This window comes from Propithecus coquereli, unplaced genomic scaffold (genome assembly GCF_000956105.1).
Source record: "Propithecus coquereli isolate 6110/MARCELLA unplaced genomic scaffold, Pcoq_1.0 Scaffold890, whole genome shotgun sequence".
NCBI lineage: Eukaryota > Metazoa > Chordata > Mammalia > Primates > Indriidae > Propithecus > Propithecus coquereli.
In genome coordinates this window covers 335,832-358,003 of record NW_012155174.1, presented here as the reverse complement: position 1 = coordinate 358,003, position 22,172 = coordinate 335,832, and the positions used below count along the sequence as shown (strand labels likewise).

Here is a 22,172-nt window from a genome sequence, read left to right as displayed (position 1 = left end):
ATACGTAAAGAATTCTTACAACTGAGAAATAACAAAATCGTAAGTCCCCCAACTGACTGGACGGATCCCCTCTCAGCCCAGAAGACCCCAGAGAAACCTTAAAACTGAGTTCCTGGCCATGACAGAAAGGGAGGTCAGACGCACCTTGTCATACCCCTCCCTCATTAACCACCACCTGGCTTTCTTCCCTAAGGGTTAGACAGAATGAGCACTTTGGAAAGACTTGCTCTGCTGCTGATTTCCACTCTCCGTCTAACTCCTTTTTTGCAGTTTTGGCACAACGACCAGCATTCCTTCCTGATAAGAGACCACTGACCATGGGTGGTTCTCATCAGTCTACAGAGAGGGATTTCTTGTCCTCTGCTTCACCTTTTGGCATCAGAGGGCTGACAACACCATCCCGGGATCATGCTAAAGCCTCCATTTTCTGAACACGGTACCCATGGTGTAGCATGAAGCTCAAGTGTGCATGCGTATGTTTCTCCTTTCATAAATATTCATGACCCCGCCTATAGCTTGTTAAACATGCATATTCAGCCACCCCACTCAACATAAATTTCTGTATCTCTACCTCTCTCTCTCTCACTCTCGGAGTACTAGCTTTTAGGTTTTGGCCAAAGGCTCCAATCCCCACCTGCCCTCTTCTAGGAATAAGGCCTCCTTTCTAAATTTATAGATTTTATGACTTTTTTGGTCAACATAACTCAACAATAAAGGGAACAATTAACACGAAGTGGCTAAAATAATGTAGAACTGGAGTTCTGGTTTTAATTTCAACATGTAAAGAGCTTAAAAGTCATCACTTGCATCCTCACAACAGGACGAAAGCTGAACAAACTGAACAGCAACACATTTTCTAAGATTCATCGGAGAATTGGGGTTGTAGGGCAAACAACTCCCCAAAATCTGGGGAAAAAGGAAAATGCAGAAAAATTCTGAAGTAGAAGCTGCTGGAGGAAGTAACTGGTAGGAACATCTAAGTGGTAACTTTTGACAAACTGCTGGCAGTTGAGTGTGGAGCAGGTTGAGAGTTAAAAACTCCTGGGGCCCAGTCTTAGAGGAGACCCACGCTGTCACCGGTTTTACCTCCAAGAACTCTGCCAGGTTCTCATGGTCAACATCCCCTCCTGATTCAGGCAGAGGAAGGGAAAAAGGAACCATTTTTGTACACACCCAGAGTGTTCTCCATAACAAAAGTCTGCCCACCAGGGGAACAACTTTGTCAGACCCTTATCAGACAGTGGGAAAGGCAATTAGCCAGCTCCAGTGCCCCTAGCCCTCCCATCTCAGGTGAGGAAAAAAAAAAAAAAGGACTAGAAATGCTTCTGAAAGTCACAGTCCAGACACTCAAAGCCCAGACACTATGAAACTGAGATTTAATCATGAATTTAGAGAATACTTCCCTTCCCCCAAACCTTACCACTATACATCAGTATAATCACAGCTGATTATAACTGAGAAAGTTGCAGGACACAGGCTCTATTTAATAAGGAATTCTTGGGAAAACCCAAAGAAAACAGGAGAAAAACAAATAAGGAAACTATAAGAAACAGAAGTCTCTGGCACCTAGAGCTATAGCAAATTTAATGTGAAACTTCACACTAAACTCTAATTACCTCAGTTCCTATTACATGAAATATCATGTCTGGCTTGCAACAAAAAACTACAAGACATGCTAAAAGGCAAGGAAAACGATAGTCTGAAGAGAAAAAACAAGCATCAGAACAAGACTAAGACACTGCACAGATTTGGGAATTATCAGACAGGAAATTTAAAATAACTAGGATTAACACGTTAGCAGCACTAATGGGACAAGTGGACAACATGCAACATGTGAGAACAGAGGGGTAATGCGAGCAGAGAGATGGAAACTAAGGAAGAACCAAAAGGAAATACTACAAATATATATATAAAAAAACTGTAACAAAAATGAAGACAGACTTTGATAGGCTCATCAATAGACTGGACACGGCAGAGAAAAGAATCAGTGAGCTTGAAGTTATGTTAATAGAAAGTTCCCAACCTGAAATGCAAAGAGAACAAAGAAAAAAAGAGAAGGGGTGGGACAGAATATTCAAGAAATTTACAAGAATTACAAAAGGTATAACATGTGCATAATGGGAATATCAGAAAAAGAAAAAAAAATGGAGAAAGGAGCAGAACAAATATTTGAAGTAATAATGGCTGAGAATTTTCCAAATGTCATGACAGACACGAAACCACAGATCCAGAAAGCTCAGACAACACCAAGCATGATAAATACCAAAAAATCTACACCTAGGCATATCATATTCGAACTGCAGAAAACCAAAGACAAAGCAAATATCTTGAAAGAAGTCAGATGAGAGAGATCAACTTCCAGCATGACAACAAAACTGGTGAAAATTATTTATAAAACAACTATTCAAAGGCTCTGGAAATGGTCCTAGAGCAAAGAAGAAACATCTATTCAAGAAGATCTCTAAGAACTCAGTATAAAAGGCAAGAGTCTCTGATATTTGAAGCAATCCTGCTCCCTCCCTCTACCTTCATGGCTCAGTGAGGTGGAGACTCCACTCACTCACTCCCAAATGCTACAGCCAAGAACACGGGCTCTCTCCCCACCAGCTCCCAGCTGCAGGGCTTTTTTCCTGGGGGGAGCAGGATGTCTGTGTCTCATCCTGCCCCAGCTGTCTGTTGGCAAGGCTAAGTCCTGGGCAAGTACTTCCAAGAGGCAGGGGCTGCCTTCTTGCACTCAGCCCCTACTCACGGAACTGAGAGAAGTGGGTGGGGCCCTGACCACCCTTGCCCTGCCACTTCTATTCAGGGTTATACTGGAGGTTCTTATCACAGCAATTAGGCAAGAAAAAGAAATACAAGTCACCCAAATTGGAAAGGAAAAAGTAAAACTATCTCTATCTGCAAATGACATGCTCTTATATATAGAAAGTCCCAAGGAATCCATTAAAAAACTATTAGAATTAATAAACTAATCCACCAAGGTTGCAGGATACAAGATCGCTATATAAAATCAATTGTATTTCTATGTACTAGCAATGAACATTCTGAAAATAAAATTAATAAAACAATTCCATTTATGAGAACACCAAAAAGAATAAAATACTTAGGAATAAATTTAACAAAGGAAGTGCACAACTTATACTCTGAAAACTATAAATCATTGTTGAAAGAAATTTGAAAAATTTAAATAAATGGAAAAGCATCCATGTTTATAGGTTAGAAGATTAAACATTTTTAAGATGGCAATATGCCCAAAGTGATCTATAGATTGAACAGAATCCCTTTCAGAATCCCAACTGACATCTTTGTAGAAATTGATAAGCTGACCTTAAAATTCATACGGACATGCAAGGGACCCAGACTGACCAAAACAAACTTGAAAAAGAAAAACTTGGAGGACTCACACTTTCTGATTTCAAAACTTATTACAGAGCTATAGTAATCAAGATAGTGTGATACTGACATAAGGATAGACATAGATCAGAGGAATAGAATTGAATATCCAGAAGTAAACATGTATATCTATGGCCAATTGATTTTGACAAGGGTGCCATGACCATTTAATTCCAAAATAACAGTCTTTTCAACAAATGGATAGCTGAGATAAATGGATAGCTGCATGCAAAAAAATTAAGTTAGATCCTTACCTCACACCATATGTAAAAATTAGCTAAAAATACATCAAAGAACAAACTGTACATGCTAAAACTACAAAACTCTTAGAAGAAAACAAAGAGATAAATCTTTATGACTTTGGATTTGACAACGGACTCTTAGATACAACAACAAAAGCACAAGGAACAAAAAGAAATAGATAATTGGACTTCAAAATTAAAAACTTTTCTGCTTCAAAGTACACTGTCAAGAAAGTAGAAGGAGTATTTGCAAATCATATATTGGATAACAGACTTGTATCTAGAATATACTATATAAAGAACTTTGAAATTTAATAATAAAAAGACAAAAAAATTAAAAACGAGCAAAGGATCTAAATAGTTATTTCTCCAAGGAAAATATACAAAGATCTATACGCACATGAAAAGATGCTCAATATCTTCAATCATCAGAGAAACACAGATCAAGATACAATGAGAACCACTTCCCACCCACTAGGATGGCCAGAATAAAAGAGTCAGATAATAACAAATGCTGGTGAGGATGGGAAGAAACCAGAACCCTCACACACTGCTGGCAGGAATGCCAAATGGTGCAGCTGCTTTGGAAAACAGCTTGGCAGTTCCTCAATCAAACATGGAGCTACCATACAATCCAGTAACTCCACTCCTTAAAATAATAAAGACATATATTCACACAAAAACTTGTACACAAATGTTTATAGCAGAACTATTCATAGAAGCCAAAAAGTGGAAATAACACAAATGCCCATCATCTGATGAATGGGTAAATAGAATATCTATAAGGAGTATCTATATGATGGAGTGTTATTCGGCCATAAAAAGGGAATGAGGTACTGACACATGCTACAACATGGATGAACCTTGAAAACGTTCTGCTAAATGAAATAAGCCAGTCACATATTGTACAATTCCATTTGCATAAAATGTCCAAAGTCAGTAAATCTATAAAGACAAGAAAGCACATCAATAGTAGCTTAGGACTGTGGGGAGGGGTGATGGGAAGACAGGGGTGATGGATAAAGGTTATGGGATTTCTTTTGGGGGTGATAAAAATGTTCTAAAATTGACCGGTGATGGCGCATGTATCTGTGAACACAGTAAAACCCATTGAGCTGTACCCTTTAAATGGGTGAACTGGGTCTATGAATTGTGTCTCAGTAAGGCAGGGGTAGAGAAGAGCAGTCAGAGGGGAAAGCGCCTTACCCATAGATGAGCCAGGATAAGAGTTCCTCTGGATTTCTCATCAGAAATCACGCCAGCAAGAAGAGAATGCGGTGAAATATTCAAAGCATCAAAAGAAAAAACCCGGCCGGGCGCGGTGGCTCACGCCTGTAATCCTAGCTCTCTGGGAGGCCAAGGCGGGCAGATTGTTTGAGCTCAGGAGTTCGAAACCAGCCTGAGCAAGAGCGAGACCCCGCCTCTACTAAAATTAGAAAGAAATTAATCGGACAACTAAAAATATACAGAAAAAACTAGCCGGGCATGGTGGCGCATGCCTGTAGTCCCAGCTACTCGGGAGGCTGAGGCAGGAGGATCGCTTGAGCCCAGGAGTTTGAGGTTGCTGTGAGCTAGGATGACGCCACGGCACTCTAGCCCAGGCAACACAGTGAGACTCTGTCCCAAAAAAAAAAAAAGAAAAAACCCACCAACTTAGAATTCTTTGCCCAGTGAAACTGTCCTTCAAAAGTGAAGGAGAAATAGACTTCGTCAGACAAACAGAAACCATCTCCAGCCCATGACTCACCATGGGGCAGCAGGGAGCAGCTTCCCCGAGATGGCTCCTTCCTTACCAGGAGCAGCTCCCCGCTGCGTCCTCCCTGAGGCCTGAGTTCTGTCCCCTGCCCTCATGCAGAATAAGGGTGGGGGCGGTGGGGGTCTCTGAGAGGGAGCTTGCAGAGCAGAGGGAGGCCCAAGAGCCAAAGACCCAGGACAGCATTTGGCAAGTGTCCGGCACACCCAGGTGGGGAGAGAGGTCCCTTCTGCCCAGAGGACAACAGTTACCACCGCTTGTCCCCTCACCCGCAGGGAGATTCTGACAAAGGGAAGGAGAGTTCGGCCCATCTGCCAGGAGCACTGGAGTTGCAGTGGGGGCTACGTTGCCTCCAGGGGACAGGTTTGCTGCTCCCCGCTTTCCCAGCATTTGGAGTCCCTGATGACGGACAGCACAGACGGAAGGACAGACGTACAGAGTACGTGTCCCCTGGCTGCAGGTGGTGGAGCATGACAGGAGGAGGGCAGTGCCCGAGGAGGGGAAGGGCGGCCCCTGGGGCTCCCCACACCCACCGGGCCCCACCTGGGAAAGGTCCGACTCCGCAGCTCCTTGATGAAGAGCTGGCTGCCATTCTGCACGGGCTTGACGTCGGATGCCTGCCCTGGGCCATGTTTGTGCCAGGTCCGCTTCTTCTTCACTGTGGAGGGAGAGAGGAGGTGGGGCCCGTCACCGAGCACGGCCTCAGTGCAGCCCCACGCCTCCCCTGAGGACCCCAGCCCACCCAGCACACAGTGAGGAGTCCACCCTCTCCCTAGCCTCAGGTCCGCACTCACCCCACACCCCCCAATGCATGGCACTGCCATCCACTGCTCCCTGACTTGGAAGCTGTGGTCTCCAAGGACCCCTCCTCATTCAGACCCCAAGTCTGCCAAGACCACTGCAGAGGCACTACCTGATAAGGTCCCTAGCTAAGGTTCAGCCTCACCATCCCATGGCTGGATGACATTGTCTGCCGGTCTCCAGAGTTAGATCCTGTCACCTCCCTGCTGGGACCTTCACTGCCCTGACAGTCCCAGCCAAGGGTAAGGGCAGCCTGGATACCATGGTCTTATTCCTCTCCTCCCACCTCCCCAGTCAGTGCACATCCCCTCTCCTCTGGGCTGCCCCGCCACATGCTTCTAATAGCCTCCCTGCCCCGCCTACTTCCTCAGGTTGCCCTCGGGCACAACTCCTCCCAGGGCACCAGGCACACACATCCTGGACTTTTTACATGTGCATGTGTGTACCCATCCCAACTGGTCTGCACACCCATGCAACAATGTGTGCACAAGCACACGTATATAGGCACCTTCGCACATGTGCATGCACATACACATACATACACACACACGCACACATACCCCTACAGACCTCCAAGCCCCAAGCACACCCACCCGTCCCTACGGAAGGGAGGGAAGCGATTTCCTCTCCACCCTCCCATGTCCTTGTCTCCTAGCCTCCTACTCATCCAGAGCAGACCCAGAGTAACTCAGGTGAGGTCGGCCACCAGGGTACATAGATGCCCTCCCTTGGGGCTGCTTGGCTGAGTCTGATGCAGACAGACCCTGGGCCGTCAGGAGACTGGATTCGAGAGCAGAGCTGGGCAGAGCCCGCGTGATGCCCATCCTTCACAATGAGGATGCAGCAGGCGCTGCAGGGGAGGGGGTTGTGGCCCTAGGACATGTGTCCCCATCCTCCTGAGTCTTGGTGGTTGTGGGGACAAAGGAAGCTGATGACTGCCCACTGACAATGACTGTCCCTGAGCAGGACCAGCTACCAGCACAGCCCAGGAAAGGGCAGGGGCAGGTGGGGCCGGGGCCTTTGGTTTGCAAAGAACCTTCCCGCTGTGCTTGATCACCCTGTCTGTGATTCGGGTGCACACCATGGAAAACTGACAAGAGCCTGCAGAGTCAGGGCTGGAAGCCAGGACTTCTGATTGCAGCATCAGGAACAGATGAGCAATCAAAAGGGTTCAAGTCTTTTCTGCCCAACCATCTAGCCGTGTGACCTCGCGCAAGTTTCTTGATATCTCTGCACTTCACCTCTAACAGAGAGATGTTCACACCAGCTAGCGGGGTGGCTGTGGGGTGTAAGTTGGCACACTCACAGCGCCTGCTCCAGGGCTCTGCTGGGCCCCCTTTCTCATGGCAGAGCCACCTGGTGCCGCAGATGCTCGTTCCCGGGCCTGGTGCTAGTACCAGACCCTCGGGCTCATCCCTGCACATCCCCCCGAGCCCAGGGCCAGACCCAGCACACAGCGGGCACAGAGGAAGTGCCAGTGAGCAGACGGGGTCCTCCCTCATTGCCACACTTGCCACTCAGCTTCAGAGCACCTTAGAAGGGGAGGCGGGTGCACCTGCCTTTGAGACTGTCAGTGGGAACAGGCTCAGTCCAACCCGCACTCCTGGCCTCTTGGTACCACCCTGTGCCGACGACGCTGAAGTCACAGGTAACTGACCTGCTCTCCTGGTGCAGTTTATGAGCACTCACTGAGTGGCTCAGCTCTGAGCAAGGCTGGGGACACTGGGGTGGGTGTCACCCAAGTGACAGATGGCTGGGAGCCCCTGCTTCTTAGAGAGCTCCGACGAGCAGGGGGCCAAGGCAGGCCCTGAGGGTGTGCGTGCTGAGATGCTGAGCCAGGGGGATGGGGGTTCAGAGGGAACACAGCCCCGATGATGGCCCAGGCCCTCCTGACTCTCCAACGGACCTAAATCTCAGTGATTCTGTGAACACCATCGTCCTCCTGTTGGACTTGCTGCTGCTTGAAAAAGTGACCCTATGGACACCGTCTGTGCACTGGGCTTCAGAGTTTACAAATGCTTTCCCTGCCTGAAAGGCCCGAGGAAACAGAGGCAGTTATGTGCACTCCATGGGGAGCCAAGAGGGCCCAGAGAGGAAGCTTCCAGATCCGAGCTTTCTGCACCAAGCAAGGCCTCCCTGGCTACCCCTGGGGTCACCAGCTATGAGGGGCAGCGAGAGTGCGCAGGGATGGGAGGAGGGGCTGCAGTGGAGGCCCAGGATGGCAGTGGCTCAGGCTAGAGCCGGAAGTAGCCCTGCTGGTCACGTGGCAGCAGTGACGCTTGCAGCTAGGAGAGGCCTCGGGGCTGGCTGGGGAGACTGAGGAGGAGGAGGCAGCACCATAGAAATGGTGCAGGTACCCGTGGCCACTATTTTATCAACCCCAGCTCCTGTCTGAGGACACTAGATAGGCCAGGGGGATGTCCCCTGGGCTGCTCCCCCTCCTGTCCTCTCTCATGCGGCGGGTCCCCACTTGACTGATGCAGAGTGAGCCCAGAGATGTGGAGCTGTGCCACGGTCTCCAGCAGAAGGTAACAGAGTGCCCTGTCCTGGGAGGTCACATGGAGAAACTGTGATAACTCCGTCCCCGTGATGGTGCACCACAGAGACGGCTGCCGAGTGGTGTCACCCTAACCCTGTAGGACAGGACAGTCACAGCCTGTCTTAGGGATGAGGAGAGTATGTCCAGTAAGATAAGTGACTTCATATCAGCCACAGAGCTGTGTGTGATTCAGAGCTGCTGCTAACAGGTATGCTGCTTCCTCCTGTGCCTTTTTGTAAGATGGGGACACCGTGCCGAGGTCCTGGTCGGGAGCCCTGGGCCCCATGCCAAATCTGTGTCAGTCAGGTAAACCCGTGGGGCCCATGGCCAAGACCAGTTCAAGGGACACATCAGGACACCACGGGGAGGGACTCTACAGCCCACACCGTCAAGGCTTTCATAAAGAGAAGGCAAAGCGTGAGGACCGGGTGGCTGGCATAGCTCCCTCTGGGAACCCCGCGACGTCCCTGTCCCTATCCCTGTACTGCTGTGAACCCCACCCCCAGGCCAGGCGGCAGGAGCAGGAAAGGTAGAGGCAGGCTCGGGGCCTCCAGAGGGCTCTGAGTTCAAGGGCTTTGGAGCCTCTCCGGGATGCGGAGGGGCGCTCTGTCGTGAGGAGCCTTGGTGTGGAAAGTGCGACTGGAATGGTGTCACGGGCAGACTCTGGCCACAGCACAGACTCATTTCAAGTCTGAGCATGCACACTGGTGAAGGTGCTGGAGCTGCGTGCCTCTGTCCCTGGTGGAGCACATGTCCCTCAATAACAACTCACAGAATGTATGCAGCACATTCAGCACACACACACACATGCGCACTGCTGTGGACTGAAGCTCGCGTCTCACCAAAACTCATGTTGAAATCCAAAGCCCAGGGTGACGGTACCAGGAGGTGGGGTTGTTGGGAGGTGATGAGGTCACGGGGTGGAGCCCTATGAATGGGATTAGTCCTTACAAAGGAGGCCTCAGAGAGCTGCATCACCCCTTCCACCATGTCAGGAGGTGCCATCTATGCGGGAGGGGTCCCCTCCAGACACTGAACCTGTTGGCACCCTGATCTTGCACTTCCAACCTCAGAACTATGAGAAATACATTTTCTATTATTGAAATCCCCCCGTCTGTGGTATTTTGTTATAGCAGCCCAAATGGACTAAGACACATACAGAAATGCACACATACACATGCATAAACATGTAAGCACACACATATATGCACACGTGCACACACGTGCATAGCTAGGGAAGGGCTGGGGTCCCACCAGCTGCAATCCCAGCACTGTCCGCTGCTCTAGAACATCACTCCCTGGGAAGTTGGCCTTAGGCCACAGAAAGGGGATCCTGCACTTGGGCTCTAGGCTGCTGTAAAGAGCAGGTGGAAACCACCACCACCGGGCCGCTGCCCAAACTCCCCCTAAGCACCGGGGCAGGCTCTGGGTGAGGCAGGCACACACGCCTCCCACAGCGGGCAGGTTGCCATTGTTAGGTAGAGGCTGTTTCTGGGGACACTGGGGATGCTGCAGAGATCAAAACTGTGCACTCGCCAATGTTCACAACACGCACAACCTGCCCAGCCCTTGCACCCCACCATTGCCCTACCCCAGTCCCAACTCACAAGAGAGCCCTCAAGTGAGGACTCTTCAGAACATGTGCTGACTGCCAGGGTGAGAGTCTCCTGGCCTCGAGTTTCCAGCTCCTCTCTAAGAATTTAGAAGCACCTTCTCCAGTGATGCACACACACACCTGCCGCACAAACCACACAAGAGCAGCGCCGCCCCCAGCATGCTCCTGAGCACCACACCGGGACCCCTCAGCCAGTCCTCTACCCAGGGGAGCACCTCCTGGGGTATCCTGGCTCCAACCCTGCTCTGCCCTGGCACCTGGCCCCAGGCCCCATGGTGCAGCCCCAGGTCCCACCAGAAGCTTGTCTCATTCCTGTCATGAAGACAACCAGGCCCTGAGCTTTCCAGATGGGCTCAATGAGGTGCCAGAAACACCCAGTTAACCCGAGAGTGATGATCCTTCCTACCCTTTATGTGTTTTGAAGCAGTGACCAGATGATGGGTTAATTCACTTGCCACAAGGAAGACACACTCTGAGCTTAAATGCGGCAAACAACTAGGGGGCTGGGAGTGTGAAGGCAATTTAGGAATCCTGGAACTTCCCCCAGGCAGACCATCAGCCTGGAAAGTTCAGGAAGCGCCGCCAGCCTACTCATCTTCACCCACTCACGTACCTGGCGGCGTTTTGCCAGGTACATACTACACTGGGGAGCAGGGGTCAAGAGCTGAAACAAACAACGGTGTTCCTACCGTCGCCCAGCGATGGATGGGCACAGGCCAGGCACAAAGTGCTCAGAGAGGCCAAAAAAGAGCTACAAGGTCCCCACAGTGGTGAGACCCCCCCCTCAACCCCAGCACCCAGCGTCACAAGGCACCAGGTGAAGCCCCCAAAGCTCCCTTAACACTTGGACCACAGAACAGGGGTGCTGGGGTGGCTTCCACCCATTGCCTATGTCCTCCCTTTACCTCCCTTGGAATCACAGGACTCATTCCACGTGGGTTATGGGGGTCTGGACCCTCAGCTTGCGACTGGGGACTTGGAGGGGGGCTCACTTTGAAGGGGAGTGACTTGGAGTGGCTGTGGCTTGGAGCCAGATGCAGCTCCCACCCTACTTTGCCCTGGGCTCGGCTAGTCCAGGGATCAGGACAGCAGGGCAGTGGTTGGCTGACAGAGCCAGGGCCCAAGTCCAGCCAGGAGCTTCTATGAGCACCCAAGACCCTCAACTCAGGCAGAAACCACAGGCCATGTTAACACTCACATACCTGCATTCATGCCATCTGTCCTGTCCCTAGGCCACGCCCCTCCCGAGGTCCTTGTAGACCACAGCACAGCTCCCCCTGTGCAACCTGGGCTTAGCCTTGGAGCTCAAGGCTCATATCGCCTCCAGCCCCCCTGGACAAACCTGTACAGCGTGAGCTAAGCCTGTACCTTGGGAGGCCCCTAAGGACCCGCCATGCCTCAGAGGGACCAGAGGAAAACAGAGGGGAAATACAGCCTTCAGCCCTTGGGACACAAACAGCAGGTGGTGTGGAAAAGGCAAAGGCCCCCTAAGATTCTCTGGAGAGCAGGAGGTGGGTGGGACAAGGGGGGCCAGAGAGGGGAGGACAGAGCCCACCAACAAATGCACGTGCCCAGAAAACAGGTGGTCTCGGCCCAGCCCTGTGTGGTAGTGGCCACTGGGCAGGGCTGGGCTGGGGCCCCCTGAATGGCACCTGCATCACCATTTACCCAAGTCTGTGTCCCCCAACTCAGCCAACCTGGCCACCATAGGTACTGAGTGTGTGCCCTCTGCCTAGGCCTCAGAAGGCCCATAGGGTCTTTGCACAGCCGCCTCTGTGGTCAGGAGCCAATGTGGAGGGGCCGTAGTAGGCCCAGCAAAACTACAAGGGACAGTAAGCTAGGCTAGCAGGGCTCCAGAAGCGGGGGTCCCCAGGCTCTGGTGCTACCCAGGGCATTTCACCCTCAGCAACCTGAGGACTTCACCCAGGCCCAGCAGAGACCCCATGCTCCATGCAGCCCAGGCAGGGTGGACCCAGCTCTGATCAGTGAGGGGGTACTTACAGGTGGACTTCCCGTGGGTTTTCTCGCAGTTCGGGCAGTGGTATATGTCAATATCTGGCGCCTCCTCCTCTTCCACCCCAACACAGCTGAAATGGGACGAAACAGACCATTACCCACGTGCTCAACAGCCCCTCCAGTGCTTTCCATCTGCCAAGCTCTAGGGAGGGTCCCTGCTCACCAGCTAGGGACCTGGGCCAACAGAGCAGGTCCCCCTGTGGGGACATTGGTCCATGGGGAGGGAGGGTGGAGGGAAGGGGCTGTAGAGATGTCCTCCTAGAAGGGTTCTATGGCATGGGACCCAGATACGGCATCTGAACATGCTCCACCATGAGGACCCACTGAATGGGCCGCCGGCAGGTCTGCCTGAGTGAGGGCCACCACTGACCTGTCCCCTGGGGCATGGGGAGGATGAGGGGGGTCTTGGAGCCAGGATGCCCTCATTGCTTCAGCAAGAGCAGCCTAGAGGGCAGACAGCACTAGGGCAGCCCCCTCATGCAGACCATGGCATAGCTACCTATCCAGCTCATCTTCAGGGGGCCAGAGAGAGGCCTGCGCCGCTGGCCTAGAAGCCCAGCCTGGGGACATGTTAGGACTCCAAGGACTGTGAACCCCGTCTTCCCTCCCACCCCAGAGTTCCTCCAGGGCCCTGCAAATCTGCTCAGAAACTTAGCACAAGAGAGAGCTTCCCACTATGAAGACACTGGCATGGACACAGGCCTGAAGCCATTTAAGAAATGACCCCAGAGGGTGTCAAAGGACAGAACCTAAGACATCAGAAAACTCTACCGAAGCAAACCCAGAAAAATGGAAATGTTCTGTTCCTTTTTGATGCCCTCTACCGTTTTTGGCTGAAAGTGACAGAAGGGTGGCCATCCACATGTAAAGAGGTGCGCAGAGTAAATGAGAACCCGGTAGATAAAGGGCAGGACATGGGTGCAGGCAATTCCCACAGGGAAAGCACAGAGAACAAATTGGAAAACTTGTTCCACCAGAGAGAATCAACCAAACCAAAAGCTGGTTCTTTGACAAGCCTTTAGCTAGACTGACCAAGAAAAAAAGAGAGAAGACTCAAATTATTCAAATCAGAAATGAAAGTAAAGACATTACTACTGATCTTAAGGAAATGAAAAAGGATTACAAGAGAACACTATTAACAATTATAGGCCAACAAATTAGATAACCTGCATTGGAAAGACAAATTTCTAGATGCACACAAATGACCAAAACTGACTCAAAGAAAAAAAAAATAGAAAATTTGAACAGATTTATAACAAGAGATTAAATCAGTGATCAAAAACTCCACCCATTAAAAAAAACTCCAGGAGCATGGCTAATGAATTCGATCAAACATTTAAAGAAGAGTAACATCAACCCTCCTGAACTCTTCCAGAAAACAGAAGAGGAGGGAATGTTTCCTAACTCATTCTCTGAGGCCTGCATTACCCTGAGTCCAAAGCTATACAAAGACACTATAAGAGAAATAAAGTACAGACCAGTATCTCTTATGAATAGTGATACAAAAATCCTTAACAAAGCAGACGGTGCTAAAGTTTTATGAGACAAGACCCCCTAAAACAGTCTGTATGGGGGGAGTTGGGAAGGCTTCTAGGAGGAGGTGACACCTGAGAGGGGTGTTGGTGGGCGACTGAGTTTTGAGTTTGGAGGATCATGAAAAGGAACGGGCTTGCAAGGCTGGCTGGAGCCAGTGGCATAACACTAGACCAGTGTTTCTCCTGCCCCAGGTATGGCTGGGACCTCTCTCCAGGGGCAGTGATGAAGGTCTCCGATGGAGATAAGGTTTTTGCAGCTCTCTGTGAGTAGCATGGAGCTGTCAGGCTCTCGCTGTCGGGCCATGAAGATGCCACCCTCCAGCCCTGCCAGCCCAGTAGGACTCCTGCTGTTGGTGAACAGCAGCTCTTAGGGTCTAGGTCTGGGCCAGGCAGAAAGGGCTTGATACCTACTTGAGACTGTGTCTCAGCAGTTTGCTGCTCTTGGGGTCCTGTGTAGAGTTCCATAAGATGGGAAATGGTCACACAAAGTAAAAGACGGCTCATCTACACTCAGAGCCCAAGAGGACTTATGGGTGGGAGAAAGTACCCTGCCTGCGTGTTCTCTTCCTTCTGCACTGTTAGCTCTTTGAGGACTGGCTGGTGTGTGTTGGCAGCCTCAACCTCAGCTCAGAGCAAATGGTCAATAAACATTTACCGACAGTACTTGCCACTGGCCATGGAGTGGTCACTGCCTCTCAGTCCTGCTTGCCTGGAGAAAGCTGGCAACATGTTTGCATTCGGGGCTGGCACATTTTGTGTCAACACTGTTCTGCTGTGTATTTTTCCCTTTTGATTTGTGGTAAAATAAAGTTCTTGGCATAAAAAAAAATCCTCAAAAAAATACTGGCAAATAAAATCCAGGAACATATTAAAGGGACTATCCACCATGACCGAGTGGGATTTATCACAAGAATGCAAGGATGGTACAACAGCTAAATATAAATTAATGCTCCATTCTACTCAGCCCCAAAAAACAATGGTGATCTAGCACCTCCCATATTATCCTGGATAGAGCTGGAGCCCATTCTACTAAGTGAAGTATACCGAGAATGGAAAAACACGCACCACATGTACTCACCATCAAATTGGTATTAACTGATCAACACTTAAGTGCACATATAGTAATAATATTCATTGGGTGTCGCGCAGATGGGAGGGGGAGGAGGGGATGGGTATATACACACCTAATGGGTGTGGTGCACACCATCTGGGGGATGGATACGCTTGAAGCTCTGACTCGGGTGGGGCAAGGGCAATATAGGTAACCTAAACATTTGTACCCCCATAATATGCTGAAATAAAAATAAATAAATAAATAAATGCTGCAACACCTGAAGCATCACATCTGATTGTAAGAAAAGGACGTCACCCTGGGGGGCTGACTTGGAGGCTGGGACAGCAGAGGCTGTGCTTTTCTTTCCCCCACCCGTGAGGACAGAATTCATCAAGTGAGTAAGAGACAAGGAGAAGCACAGCCCTTTCTCCAAGGCTGGCACACCCCCTGACTTACTCTTCTGTTCCCATCTCTCCCAGTCCTTCCCCAAATCCCCTTCCTTCCCAGGTACACCACACCACATTAATACAATGAAGAAAAATCCTATATTATCATCTCAACTGATACAGAAAAAGCATTTGACAAAATCTAATACCCTTTCCTGATAAAAACAGTCTACAAACTAGGAATAGAAGGGAACTTTTTCAACACAATAAAGGGAAAAACCCACAGCTGGTGTTATACACAATGGTGAAAAACTGAAAGCTTTTCCCATAAGACTAGAAACAAGACAGGGAACCTACTGTTGCCATGCCTATTCAACACAGTATTGGAAGTTTTTGCCAGAGTAATTAGGCAAGAAAATGAAATGTAGGATTCCAAATTAGAAAGGAAGAATTAAAATTATCTTTATTTGTATATGAGATAATTCCATATATAGAAAATCTCAAAGAATCCACACAGCAAAAAATATTATTTATTTACTGCTAGAGCTAGTACATAAATTCAGAAGTTATAGGATGCAAGATCAACACACAAAAACCAGTTGTGTTTCTATACGTTAGCAATGAGTAATCTGAAAATGAAATCAAGAAAGCAATTATAATTACGGTAGCATCAAAAAGAATAAAATACTTAGGAATAAATTTAACCTAGGAGATGCAAGACTTGTATACTGCTGAAAGAAATTTTAAAAGGCACAAATAAATGGAAACATATCCTGTGTTCATGAATTGGAAGACTTAATAGTGTTAAGATAGCAGTACCAACTAAAGGAATCTACAGATTTAATCCAATCCCCATCAAAATCCCAACACCTCTATTCACAGAAATGGTAAAGCTAAGAGGACTTACATTTCTTGATTTCAAAATTTCCTACAAATCTGTGATAATCAAAACAGTGTGTCAATGGCATAAGGATAGAGACAGACATGTAGATGAATAGAACAGATTTAAGACCCCAGATATAAACTCATACATCAATGGCCAACTGAGTTTTGGCAAGGATTCTAAGACCACTCAATGGGGAAAGAATAATCTCTTCAACAAATGGTGCTGAGATAAGTGGATATCCACAAACAAAAGAATAAAGTTGGATTCCTATTTCTACCCTAATCAAAAATTAACTAAAAATGGATTAACAGCCTAAATGTAAGAGCTAAAATTATAAAATGTGTAGAAGAAAACACAGGAGTAAATCTTCATGACCTTGGGTTTGACAATGGAGTCCTAAATATGACACCATAAGCCTGAGCAACAAAAGATAAAATCAATAATTTGGACTTAATCAAAATTATAAACTTTTTTTGCATCAAAGGGCACTATCAACAGAGCAAAAAGGCAACTAACAGAATGGGAGAAAATATTTGTAAATCATAGATATGAAAAGGGTCTAGCATCCAGAATACATAAAGAACTCTTATAGCTCAACAATAAAAAGATAAACAATCCAATTAGTAAATGGGTGAAGGATTTCAAAACAAGAAGATACACTAATGGCCAATAAGTACATGAAAAGATGCTCAACATTCTTAGTCATTAGAGAAAAGCAATGAGATACTACTTCGCACCCACTAGGATGGCTATAATTTTTTTTTTAAAGGAAAATAAATGTTGATGAGGATGTGTAGAAATCGTAACCCTCTTACATCAATGGTGGGAATGTAAAATGGTACAGGCACTCTGGAAAAAAGTTTGATGCCTCTTCAGAAAATTAAATATAGAATTACAACGTGACCCAGCAATTCCACTTGTAGGTATTAATACATAGCTAAAAGAATTAAGAACAGGTACTCAAACAAATCCTCGTACACAATTGTTCCTAACAGTGTTATTCACAACAACCAAAAGGTGGAAAAAACCCAAATGCCCATCAACAGATGAATGGATAAACAAAATGTAGTCTATAATACAATGAAATACTATTCGTTCAAACTTAAAAATGAACGAAGTTCTGATACATCCTACAATGTGGATGAATCTCAAAGACATTATACTAAATGAAAAAAGCCAACACACAGGAGGAACATTGTATGATTCCATTTATATGAAATGTCCATAATAGGCATATCCATAGGGACAGAAGGCCAATTCATGGTGCCAGAGGGTGGGAAAGAGGGGCATGGGGAGTCAGTGCTCAGGAAGCATGCAGATTCCTTTGGGAATTAAAACTAGATAGAGGCAATGGTTACATAACACTGTGAATGTACTAAGTGCCACCAAACTTTTCACTTTAAAATGGTTACGTTTATGTTATGTAAATTTTATCTCAATAAAAGAGAAAAAAAGAACCTGGCCCTGTGAGAGTAACATTACCACCATCACCACCACCATCATCACCCTCACCACCACCACGATCATCATCATTATCTCATCCATCATCATCACATCCCCATCACATCCCCACTACTACCATCCCCACCACCATCCCCACCACCATCACCATCACCACAAACCCTGTCATTGCTAACCCTGGCTGAGCACTCGCTTTCAGACAGGCAGCATGGCAAGCATTCTGAATGCATAATTTTGCAACAACCCTGCAATAACATGGATTATTATTATTAGCTCTATTTACAAGAATTAAGTATGAAAGTTAAATGTCTGCCCAGACACAGACTGGTCTCCTTATTCCCTCACTGGGGATAGTTCTGCCCTTGCCCTTGGGGTATTTGCATATGCAAATGAATCCAGGCAAAAAGATGGTTGGGCCTGGCACAGAGTGAGTGCTAACAGACTGAGTGGTCACAGCTACGCCCAACTTATCACATTAACCCTCCCAGGCCACCAGGGTCCTGGGTCCTGGACAGGTGCTCTCTGCTGCATGTGCTGGAGATACCGAATTCCTGAGTCCTGGGAACAGAGCCTGAAGCCCAGAAAAAAAAACCTTGGCAAAATTTTTTTTAAATATAAAGTTCATTCTATCTCAGAACACAAACTGAAGTGAAGTCTAAGTAGTCTAAAGAGTCAAGTGTAAAAGACAAGCCACCAAAATCAAACTGTGAGGGAATGTTTGTTTGCTCTCGGCGTGCAAAGTGACTTTCTTTATAAACAAACAAAACTTGGAAAGGAAACTCAAAACGAATCACCAGAACAAACTTAAAAGACATACAATGAAAAATATTTACAACAAACATGGTCAAGTGTTAACATTCTCACTCCATGAGCCTTATACTAAGGGTGTCCACCCAAGAGAAGAAAAGGGCCAAAGCCAGGCACAGAACAAAGGTCCCGGGCTACTCCGTGTGCAGAGCTTGACACTGGGTGAGGCAACAAGAGCACAGCCAGGAGGGCCGGACGGACCATGGCACAAATGTCTTGTGAAATGACGACAGCACACGTACGCCTGTTTCTCACCAGCGACACCGAGTTTTAGCCACATCCAAAGGCTTTCTGTGAGACCAGATGCGGTGGGAGTTCAGGATAGCTCCTTCAATGTCACCATTACCACTGTTCACAAGGACACATGCCACATCACCCTGGCAGGGCAGCTGCCGGGCCAGTGTCCTGGCGGGCAGGGCCCAGAGAACCGCCCCTTTGGGTGCAGTCTCACAGTGGACACACGGCCTCCTCTGAAAGGCCACTGAGCCTTGCCCACCCTAGGGCAGAGGTCAGGACAGTGCAGGACAGTCCCCACCCCTCCTGACCTCCACCCGGACCCCCACACCCACCAGGAACCACAGGCTGGGAGTGAGAGATGGTGTTTCCTCAGCCCGGACATTGGCCAGGGACCAGCTAGCCCAGAAATTAGACCCAGAGTCCACACCCCCCATCAGCAGGTCCCTGAAGCCTACTCATGACTCTAGAGGACAGACAGCACGTGCCCACTTTACAGGTGGGGAAGCTGAGGCACAACTCGTGTATGCATGACTGGCACCAGGACTCAGGGGTGCAAAGCACAGGTGGGGATGTGGCTCATGGGGTCTGGTCCCCATGCCGGGCACCACTCTCCATGCAGCACCCACACAGCTCCAGGCTCTGGGCCAGCGCCAGCCACTTTCACAAGGACACGCCCCTGTGGGCTTCCTCCTCCCAGAGCCACCAGCCCCTCCCATACACCTGTAGGAAGGATGAACTGGGTGGGGCAGGTGATAGGGAGCAGCCTCATCTCGGCCAGGACTGCTGCCTTGGTCAGGCGTCTGCTGCCTTGTGCAAGAGGCCCCAGGGACTGAGGGAAAGAGAGGTGGTCGTGGTGAGTGGGGCCCTGTGCTGCCTAGAACAAGCTCAGAGAACTAGAGGCCTGAGCACCCCTTCACCTAGGGGACAGCCACCCAGGGCCTGGTCCAGGGCTTGCCCACCAGAGGGTAACCACCAGGCTGTCCCTCCTCTCCCACCAAGGCTGAAGGAAGCAGAGCCTCCGAGGAGACCCAGGACAGACCCCCTCCTGGCACTAACCCTGAGTCTCCTCTGCCACCAACCCTGACAGCAGACACCTGCCGGGTGGAAACCAGCAAGGGGCTCCCAGCCTGGCTCTGCTGCTGGCCGTGGCTTGTGCTACAGGGACAGCACCTGATTCTCGGCTGCTGGGAGGATGCAGGACCTGACTGCTCTGTGAGTGCCGGCACAGAGAGCTCGGGCACTGCCACCACTGCCACCCTCACAGGACAGGCTGTCTGCCTACACCGGTCTGTTATCGCCCCAAAGTTAAGGCTTTCTAAGTGCCCTCTAAGAAATGATTTGGGAAATTACCAAAACAAAAAGCAAACAAACAAAAGCACCAAGAGAACAATAGCTAGAGAAAAATAGGAAACACCTTCCTTGCACTGAGGCCAGGAGCAAAAGATGCTGATATTCTGAAGGAGACTTGGTAACCCCTAAGTGGTTCACATTACCCGGCCACTAGTGCGATGAATCCATTATTTTAAAGACAAAAAAGCACACTTTTCTCATAACATAAATCCAACCCCACCCGCTACCCCCACTAATACAAAGAATATCAACGTGAAAATCCCAGACATGCAGGTGTCCACTCCGCCCTCTGCAGGAAGAGCATCATGGCCACTGAGACCCAGGAGCCAGATCTTGCTGATTTCCAGAGTTGCTGCCCATGGAGATGCCACCGGCTCAAAAGCGCTGAGCTCCCGGAGACCTCCTGGGACATGGGTGGTTTCGCGCGCCCGGCCAGGCCCACTTGTCCACCTGTGTCCCGCAGAACAGCCCTCAGGTCTCCCCTGCCTGCCCCCTGCAACGTGGGTGTGGGTCCCGGATGCAGACAGAGGCTCTGTGAGTACTTGGGTGTGCAGGGAAGGGGGCGAGGGCGGTCCTCGCAGAGCCAGACGCCCAGACTGGTGCTTCTCAGACAGGAGAGGGCCTCTCCCTCCCGAGAAGTAGACACTGGAGCCCTCCACAGGCCGCTGGTCACCTGGCCTCCCACACTGCCAGCCTGGGCCCTGCTAGTCTGTCCCCTGGAGTCCCCCAACACCTGCAGCAGGAGCAAGTCAGGGGCTGGAGGTGGCCAGGTGAGCCTGGGCTGGGCTGCAGGATCCGAAGGAGAGCAGGGGCCTGGAGCCTAGGAAGGGAAGTGGGGTGTGGGGGGAGAGAGAAAAAAAGAGAGGGGGAGAGAGGGGGGAGAGGGAAAGCGAGAGGGAGGGAGAGAGGGATGGAGGAGGAAAGAGGGGAGGGGGGAGGAAAGGGGAGGGAGGGGGAAAGAAGGAGGGAGGGAGAGAGTGGAGAGGGAGAGAGGGAGGCGAAAGAAAGAGAGGAAGATAGGAAGGGAAAGGGAGGGAAGGTAGAGATGGGAGAGGGCAGGGAGAGAAGGAGGGACAGAGGGAAAAAATGGAGAGAGCACTAGGTAGAGAAGGAGGGGGAGAGAGGAGGGAGAGGCGGGAGAGAGGGAGAGGGAGAGCGATAGCTAGTTAACAAGACCTCTCTGGGGAGGGGGAGCGGAGGTGAGGCCGTGGGGGTGGTCCAGGGCTGTGGGCACTGGGCTGAGCTGAAGCCCAGGGGTGCCTTCTGGAAGCTGTGCAGAGTAGGACCTCTGCTTCTCCAATAACTCGGGGGAGAGCACCCAGGAGCTGGGAACAGTGGTTCCTGCCCCAAGAGAGCAGCTGCGACAGACCTCAGAGGCTTCGAGGGGCACAAATGTTACCCCAGGACATTAGTTCTAAACAGAAACCTCAACAAACAGGAAAAGTTGGCCAGGCAACTGCAGGTGTTCAACCCTGGGTGAGAGCCCCAGGGCTGCAATCCTTCTTGCAGGAACAGGAGCGTCCTGGCCCAAGAGCAAACTTCAGGGCCTCAACAGGCCTGGGAGCAGCTGCGGGTCTAGAGCAGCACGGGTCAAAGCACAGCCTGAGGGAGCTCACCCTGCAGTCCTGTCCTGCCCGGCAGATGCTGGAATGTTCAGCCCTGTGTCCTGGTGTGCAGGGCACCGGCTCAGACCCTCCGAGCAAGTCTTTCCTCTCTGGCCAGCGAGAATCCAAGTCACTGAGTCCCTAGGACACAGGCTCAAACAAGGGTGATGTTTCCACCTACCCACAGGCCCACACTCTGAGGTTCTGTGGGCCTCCCAGGAGCTGGGAGTGTGGCCAGGGACCAAGGACAGACCCAGGCCCAAGGCTGTGAAAGAGAAGCAGAGACCACCTGCCCACATTCATGGGGATACAGCCCACCTCAACACAGGCAGGCAAGGTCAGCAGACCCCCAGCGCACCACACAGTGAGGGCAGAGAGGGGACTGAGACCCGCAGGGAGGTGAACAAGCACCGGGGAGTGAGGCCTGGCACCTGGCTTAACATACACACAAACACAGACGCAAACACACGCAGGCATACACAAACACGTGCAT

The 22,172-nt window shown here is 49.7% G+C and overlaps 1 protein-coding gene across 2 annotated transcripts in view; it reads right to left on the bottom strand.

Annotated features, from left to right (window-relative positions):
• Nucleotides 1–22,172, bottom strand: part of PHF2 (PHD finger protein 2) — a 95,689-nt gene that overhangs the window by 34,792 nt on the left and 38,725 nt on the right. For both annotated transcript variants that reach the window (XM_012664459.1, XM_012664458.1), the window contains exons 2-3: nucleotides 12,345–12,430; nucleotides 5,932–6,046 (exon numbers count right to left, since the gene is read on the bottom strand). In XM_012664459.1, the coding sequence (XP_012519913.1) occupies nucleotides 5,932–6,046; nucleotides 12,345–12,430 (201 nt within the window). The remainder of the gene's footprint in view (nucleotides 1–5,931; nucleotides 6,047–12,344; nucleotides 12,431–22,172) is intronic.